Source organism: Lissotriton helveticus, chromosome 11, assembly GCF_964261635.1.
Source record: "Lissotriton helveticus chromosome 11, aLisHel1.1, whole genome shotgun sequence".
NCBI lineage: Eukaryota > Metazoa > Chordata > Amphibia > Caudata > Salamandridae > Lissotriton > Lissotriton helveticus.
The window spans coordinates 816,010,911-816,019,325 of record NC_136072.1 but is presented as its reverse complement, the minus strand read 5'-3'; the positions used below and the strand labels follow the sequence as shown (position 1 = coordinate 816,019,325).

At 45.1% G+C, this 8,415-nt stretch overlaps 1 protein-coding gene across 1 annotated transcript in view; it reads right to left on the bottom strand.

Annotated features, from left to right (window-relative positions):
* Positions 1-1,224: 1,224 nt before the first annotated feature.
* LOC144792085 (uncharacterized) overlaps positions 1,225-8,415 on the bottom strand; it is a 91,993-nt gene continuing 84,802 nt past the window's right edge. The window contains exon 3 of the mRNA XM_078666937.1: positions 1,225-3,211. Within this exon, the coding sequence (XP_078523063.1) occupies positions 3,161-3,211 (51 nt within the window). The 3' untranslated portion in view covers positions 1,225-3,160. The remainder of the gene's footprint in view (positions 3,212-8,415) is intronic.

Genomic DNA, 8,415 nt, shown 5'->3' with positions numbered 1-8,415 from the left:
TGCCCATAAAAGTTAGCGGGATGGACCAGAGTGCGTATGGTCACCCAGGACCATCCCATAAACCAGGTACATTAGGAAGTTATGTGGTTCTGCAGCACAGCTCATTTATTAGATGCAGATCTTGATGATGTATGACTGCATTTATTCCAAATTTACTGACACATTTTCAACAAATTTATAATGCAAACTGTAGTGCAATCCTAAGACAATTCACATTATTTTGACATTGGGTGTATTAAAATATGACTTGAGGCATTTCCACCCAGATAAGCATGTGTGGCCTTTAATTGCACGAGGCAATCCCAGCTCAGCAGACCTAGGCTCTGGTCACCTGCTCTGAAGCAGCATCTTTTGATGGACTTCTCAGTGTGAAGCCGAAAGGCTACTCCAAGAACCCTCTGTATCTGCAGGCGGCTGAAGCTGTGAAACGTACACAGGGTAGGACCTCCTTGGGACAGAGCGAGGACTCTTGGAGCTCTGGTTCATCGCACAGATGATGGACTTTTAATTTCTACAAGGAGACAGAGAGCACAGCAGCCTGAGAGGCGACTCTTGACAGCTTTTACACCTCTTGGACTTTTTCTCACTCTGTGCCATCTTCCAACTAACCACTCCGCGACTGTCGCTCTAGGATGCAAACGCTACCGAGTGGAGAATTCTGTATGATTATTGCACTAGGGAGTTTCTGAAAGATAATTTACTGCACCAGTCCCAAATTATTTCTGTATCACAGCACTCACATAACTCTATTAATAAACAAGAGGCGGGCAGTGCTGGGCTACCCATTTGTTTTTGCCATTGGACATTTTCCAGATGGGTGGGAACCCTTGGGGTCAGCTTTTGAAGGCAGATGGCTGCTGCTGCTGCTGGCACCTCTCCTACATTTTCCCAGCTCCCCCAGGTTCACTGTAACTGGCACATCTGTATGACAAATCAAGTTAAGATAAAAAGCAAATGCAATGAAACATTGGTTTGAATATTTTTGTTGGGGCTGCTTCTGGCTTCCAGGCAAACCCTGGCAATGGCTGAAGGACCCAAAGGAGCAGTGGTGGAAGGGGGAATAACCTAAAATCCCAACCCGGTGCATGTTTTTGGTGCTGATGGCATGGGCTCTGGCAGAAAGCTACTTCTGTCTGTAATGAGACCTGAAAATAAGTTCGTTTAACAGCAATACACAATAAATAAGCAACGGAAAACACAAAAATAAGACCACTCGGGTTATTAGAAAAAATACATTTATGGAGAAGTGATTATGAAGAATCCCTCATAAACAAAATGCATTTTAATATTACATTGACAGTTCTGATAATCTCTTTGATGCAGTTGGTCGCGGGTGGCTCTATTAAAGTTTGTAGCTAGAGTTCAGTATATCTTTATGAAGTGGTTTGCTTGTGCCTCCGTGTGCCCCTGTTGCCCGCTTGTGCTGTGTGGGTGTGTGTGGAGGGCTCTGTGTGGCTGTGTGTGCAGGAAGCTTTGTGTGGCTGTGTGTGTGGGGGGCTTTGTGTGGCTGTGTGTGTGGGGGGCTCTGTGTGTGTGTGTGGGGGGGCTCTGTGTGTGTTTGTGTGTGTCATTTGCGAGAGATAAAGCTAGTGGCATTGTAAATGACAATGCCATTTATTTGTTAAAAAAAACATAAATAAAAATAATGTCAAGAGCAATGCCAATAGCTCTAACTTTAACAAAGGCAAAACCATTGCATTGTAAATGCTTGTTTCATTTAGCATACACCAAACTGGGGTGAAAAAAAGTACAACTCAGACTAACAATACATACACTAAGGGACTTTCCTGCACACCTTGTGGGGCTGCCCAGCCATTCAGGCCTATTGGATCAAGACAGTACAAAAATTACACTACATACTGGGAGTTGATATCCCACTTGAAAGTACATTCTCCTAGGTATTCCAAATGAGGAGTAGACATTCCATGGGCCAAACTCCTCTTCAGTAACCTGGGTGTGATGGTGACGGAGAGGGATGTTGCCCAGCACTGGGGGTGCTGGAGGTCCCTACTTTACAAGAGTGGAGGAGGGGGATGAACATGTATATGGCTGTGGAGAAAGCCACCTACAAGAGTAGGGGATGGCCCCGCAAATTCTACACATTCTGGGGACACTGGATACAATATTATGATTTGGACCTTATTGATGGTGAGACTAGGCCTCCATCGTGACCAGCTTTATGTTGATGCCATGATGCTGTTATGCCAATCACAAGTGTCTCATTGTAGTTAATGTGTTGCCGGAAGCCCTACATTATGTGTGCAAGATGTGCTGCTGTAATATTAAACTCCCTCTCATGTTTTTTTACTGTCACAGGTGCATGTCCGCAACTAATTATGTTTGCACTTATAAACAAAATAAACATATTTAAAAAAAATACATACACTAAATAAATGTTTTTCCATTGTGCATAGCTCATATACAGGACTACTTTAAGAGTTGTCTCTAAGGAATTCAGAAACGAATTCGAAGGATTTGTTTATATACAATAATTACATAGAAATTGCATATGCTGGTTTTGTAGTAATGGAATTCTTTAATGTTCTCTAAATAGCTCCTTCATCATTAAGAACAGGCCTTAGTCGCTTGAAATGCTCAATATTCAGGAGCTAATTTTACATTTAACTTGGTGAATCATCATTTCGCTCCCAGTACATTCAAAGAAGTATTACATGTTGGATACTCAGATACTTGCTTTTGGCTGTCACATGTTGAACATACATAAAATGGACCCATAAACATGAGCTGGATTCTCCCATGCCTCATACGTGTTTGGAAGTGACCAGTTTTCTGGTGCTTGGTAACATCTACATGCAATGTGCAGTCAGATGGAAATTACATGTATTTATTTCACTTCTGAATTTGAAGACTTGCATACATGCGATGGATTCACAGAAGTTGAAGACAGAGACTTGCAAAGCACTCTCTCATCTTGCTGACTGACATACATGCCATGGACACTCAGGTTTTATGAATAAGAGTACATGTGACGGGCTCTTTGAAGTTGAAGGTGCAGATAAAGGATAAGAGTTCTCAGCTGTCAGTAATTCAGATGGATATGAGGGATTCACCAGTGGAGACTCGAACACATGTAATGGGCGCTCACATGTTGGAGAGTGGGGTACATAAGTAGGACTCATGATTGTAGACGCAAATGCATTTAATGGACTTTCAAATGAAGCAGACACAGGTGTATGAAATTGCGATTCTCCTATTAACATGACCAGAGAATCTGGATTTCATTAAAGACACGGAGGCTGACATTATGCATTTATCCTTTAATAGCAACTCACACAGCCGCACTACATCACAAAGGATAAAGTTCTAGAGTCATAACAAAGGATGTATCTAGGAGATGATCTGCCTCTTTTAAAAGAATCGCAGCAGGAAGAACTTCAAAAGGAACTGAGAGATCCGGTAACGGGAAACAACTTCATGAGATGAAACATCAAGGAAGAAACTTCAGCAAGTCAAAGGCCAGCCGGTTAAACGGAGTTGCCTGAAAGAAAGAAATGAGTAAAAACCAAGAGCCTGAAGAGCAAATTCATCACATGGGCATAGCAAAGATTAAAACCAATTGAAGCAATTCATAAAATCATGCACAAATACAATATATCAAAGATGTAGATGTAATAAGTTGACACCCCTCAAGTTGTGAAAGGGAGGAGGGAGGGATAATGTCAGCCTCCGTGTCTTTAATGAAATCCAGATTCTCTGGTCATGTTAATAGGAGAATCGCAATTTCATTACAAGACCGGAGGCTACATTATGCATGTTCGTAGCCCCGAAGGACCACCTCAGATATATGCTCGATAGGCTTACAGTAATGACGAGCAAAGGTATTAGCATTTGACCAGTCAGCAGCTTTCAGAATATCATCCAACTTACCACCTGACCAGAAGGACTTACTGGCCATAGCTCCTCTGACAGAATGTGCTTGGAACTTAGAGAGGTCAACACCAGCGAGCTTCATGGTAGACTTAACCCATCTAGCAATGGAGGTGGAAGAAACAGGTTTGAAAGGTTTCACAAAGGAAACTAAGAGTTGATTTGCGTCATTGGGGCGCAGGAGAGACATCCTAGCGTCATATTCTTTCATGCAAGCAACCACACAAAGTTTAGGTAAGGTGTCAAAACGAGGATAGAAGATAAAATCTGACATCGTTTTGGTTCTTCTAAGTAATTCGAACTTGACACCAAACATATCATAACATCTATTTGAAATGTCTAAGCTTCTGATGTCAGAAACCCTCCTACAGGAAATTAAGCACAAGAGTGTAGCAAGCTTAAAGGAGAGAAACTTTCTATTAAGGGAAGAATTATCTGGCCAGGAACAAAAAAGGTCTAAAATGCACTTGACATCCCAAAGGGTCTGGTATTTAGGTCTAGGGGGTCTCCTTAGTCTTATACTCTTGAGGACCCTACAAATGATAGGATTTTTATCTACCGATTTACCGTTGATAGGAGCGTGACCAGCGGAGATTGCGGATCTGAAGCAGTTAATAGAGCGATAGGAAAGGCCTCTGTCAAATTGTTCGACCAGAAAATTAACGATATTCACGACAGGAGTCTCCACGGGATCCAGACTCCTTTCCAGGCACCAATGAAACCATTTCTTCCAAATGTTGTTGTATCTAAGGTGTGTCCCAGGTGCCCAAGATTCTCCGAGAAGAGAGAGAGCTGTCGACGAAAGTCCAGACAGCTCGTTAGATTGCCTGACACTTTCCAGGCAAGAAGGTTCAAATTCCCCTCGAGAATAAGACGGTGATCTTCCCCGTCTGCGTTTGAGACCAGGCCTGGAGAGGCTGGGATCAGAAAGGGAATGTCGCATGCTAGTTCCAGGGCTGTCGGGAACCAGGCTTGGGACGGCCAAAAGGGAGTTATCAGGATCAGGGAGCATTGATCCGATCTGACCTTCTGAAGGACTCTCTCAATCATGGCGAAAGGAGGAAAGGCATAACCCAGGAAGTGGGACCAGGGTTGGAGAAACGCGTTCACAGCAAGAGCGCCCGGGTCTGGCATCCAACTGAAGTAGTTGGGAAGTTGGAAGGTGAGCCTGCTGGCGAATAGATCCACGTCTATGGGACCCCAAAAGTGGGAGAGGGAATTGAAGACGTTCACGTCGAGTTTCCAGTCCGAGAAGTCTATAAGGAATCTCGAATTCCAGTCCGCTGAAATGTTCGATTTCCCGGGGAGATATTCCGCCCTGAGGGAGATTTTGTGTTCCAGACAGAACATCCAAAGTCTCCTGGCAAGGTTGGAGAGACCCGCAGATCTCGTCCCTCCAAGGCGATTGATATAGGCCACAGCGGAAACGTTGTCCATCTTCAGAACAACGGACCTCCCTTGGATGGAGTGTTTGAAGCTCATAAGAGCGTATAAGCCAGCCGTCAATTCCAGAAAATGTATGTGTTGGGAGGATTCCGATAGGGTCCAAACCCCACCGGTGTCCTGGTCCCCCAAACGAGCACCCCAGCCATGAAGACTGGCGTCTGATTCTAGGACAAAATCCGGGGATGAGCCGAAGATAGCTTTGCCGTTCCAGGCATCTAAGTTCTCCAGCCACCAAAAAAGCTCTGTTCTCGCATCCGGATCCAGAGAGACAAGGTCCCCATACCACAGACCTGAATTGAGGGCTTTCCTTTTTATTCTCTGAAGTGCGCGGTAGTTCAGAGGGCCGGGAAAAATGGCCTGGATGGACGAGGAAAGGAGCCCAAGTAGTCTGGCTAGTTCGCGAAGAGTCAAAGACTCTTGTTTCAGAACAGACCTGATCTCCTTCCGGATCTTGGCAATCTTCTTGGCCGGAAGAAGGAGAAGACATTTCGTGGTGTCTAGAGTGAAGCCGAGGAATTCTATAGTTCTGCAGGGAGAGAGCATGGATTTGTCTCTGTTGATGATGAACCCAAGGCTCTCTATCAGGTTCATGGAGGTTTCTAGGTCTCTTAGGAGGTCTGAACGGGATTGGGACATGATAAGAATGTCGTCCAAGTAAATGATGAGGCGGATACCCCTCTCTCTTAGAATTGTAACGACACACTTCATGATCTTGGTAAAGCACCAAGGGGCAGAAGAGAGGCCGAAGGGAAGAGCTTGGAACTGGTAGAGATGTTCCTTCCAAGCAAATTGAAGGAAGGGTTGATGTTCCTTGTACATGGGAATCGTGAAGTAAGCGTCCTTCAGGTCTAACTTGGCCATCCAGTCCCCTTCCAGAAGGAGATCCCTCAGGAGGTGGATACCCTCCATTTTGAAATGGCGATAAACTAGGAATTTGTTGACTTCTCGAAGGTTTATTACGGGTCTCCAACCCTTGTCCTTTTTCTGAACGAGAAACAGTGTGCTTATGAACCTTGCATCGGACCAGGGAACCTCCACTATTGCGTCTTTTTTGAGCATGGAAGCGATTTCTTCCTCCACGATCTTTTCTTGATCTTCTGAGAGGACAAAGGGGTGGGGTAGGTGTGACTGGAGGGGAATCTGTAAGAAGTCTATCTTGAAGCCCATGACGGTTTCTAAAACCCATGGGTCTTGGGTAATTGAATCCCAAACATGATAAAACTGTTTTAGCCTGCCCCCTACTATGGGAGGGATAGAAGAAGAAGGAGTAGTACTTACTTGTAGAGTTGGAGGTGTTGGGAGCGCCTCGACCTCTTGAACCACGGTTTCTCGGGCCTCTTCCTCTTTGGGGGAAGAAGGGTTGTCTAGGGGGGTAGAAGCCCCTTCCTGTTCCTCTGAAGGATGAGTAGGGTCGTTGGTTGCCTCGGCCGGAAGAGCGACCCCTTCTACCGGCCTGGCCAAAAAGGTTGGTGTTGAAGACCCGTCTCAGGTTGTTCTGGGCTCTATCAAGGGCAGTAAAGATGGATACGTATTTGCCAATCTCTTTGATTATGTCCTCTCCGAAAAGGAGGCCTTTGGGGTTCTGGGAGGGTTCCTTCTCCGCCATGTCACCTAATTTGGGGTTGATTTTGTTCAGGATGGATCTCCTCCTCTCAATGTTCAAACTAGAATTGGCGTTGCCAAGGAGAACGATGGCCCTTTGGCTCCAACCTCGAACGAGGTCGACGTTCAAGGGGGTAGAGGAGAGGTGGGATTGTTCAGCCATATCTAGGATTCTAACCAAGGGTCCTAGGACGTCTAAAGAGTCGGTCTTGGCAGCCCTTGAGGGCCCTCTCCAAACCTTTTCTAGGGTCACGTCCTAATTTAAATAGGAATTTAATGAGGCTAGGGTCTAGGTTCGGAGTTTGACAGACTCTGTCATCAATGGTAGGTCTGGGGGATTCAGACCTCATTGTGTTTCTGGTGTTTCTATCCAGAAGGTTTCTCAACCAGCGTGCAACAAATTTGGAAACATGATCCTGCGGGAACCATTTAGAGCTGTTGGGGTGAGAGATGTTTAGGGGGGGAAAACATTTCCTCTCCAATAGGGTTTAAAATAATATTTTTTGGAGTAGGTTCCGGATCGAATTGGGAGTTGAGATCATGTTGGACCTCATCCAGGTCAAAGACGAACTCGTCTGAAGGGTCTTTGGAGGAGTTGTCGTCCAAGGAGGAGGGAGGGGAGTCAAGACCAACATTTCTATTTGTTTGATTAGCACTATTCCAAAGTGTGCCGCGAGGGGCACCATACACATTTGTGCCGCCATGGGCACCGGTCAAAGGAGTGTCCCGAGGGACATCAGGTTCAAGTGGGGCGCGGTGGCCTCCCATCCAAAGTGAGGTGCTAGGACCTCCTATGCTTTGAAAGGCGCTAGGGCCTGTAGTGCTTTCGCAATGTTTGGTCTTTTTGGGTCTCCTACCGTGTAAGGGGAGATCCTGGGGGTCGCCCGGTCTTTTAGAGAGCATGACATCTCTGAGGGAGGACATCATGCAAGACTTAATTTCTTGTTGCAGAAATTTTTTAAGCGAATCGTCAATGGGGGCAGGTGAGCTAGCAGTGGCGTCATCAGAATCCATGTCAGACATGGTGTGGTGATGAAAGATTATTAACAGGTAAGATAATAATCAAATCCCCTTTTACTCCTCTTTTTTTTTTTTTTTTTTTTATTGGGTTTTTTTTTTTTTTTTTTTATGAGGTTAAGACTCAGGCTACTCCCCCTTTTTTTTTTTTTTTTTTTTTTATAGGTAATTATCCCAGGCTGAAAGGGTAAAGGGGTATAATTATAGTGAGTAGAATAATTAATATGAGGTAATGGGAAAAGTTAAGGTTTAAGGTTTATAAAGGCTACAGCAAAGTATTGATGAAATGAAGGGACGCTTATTGTAAAGAAAGCGTGTTTAGAAATATCCCGAGATAAATCAGGGAGATGAGCGCGGTGGTCGTAAGTCTCCGGCGGCTGAAGCAGAGCAACTGACAAGCTAATTCAGTCGTGCTCGAGCTCAGCCGCCGGAGGAAAGGAAAGTGGCTTGGAAGGGGAGGCA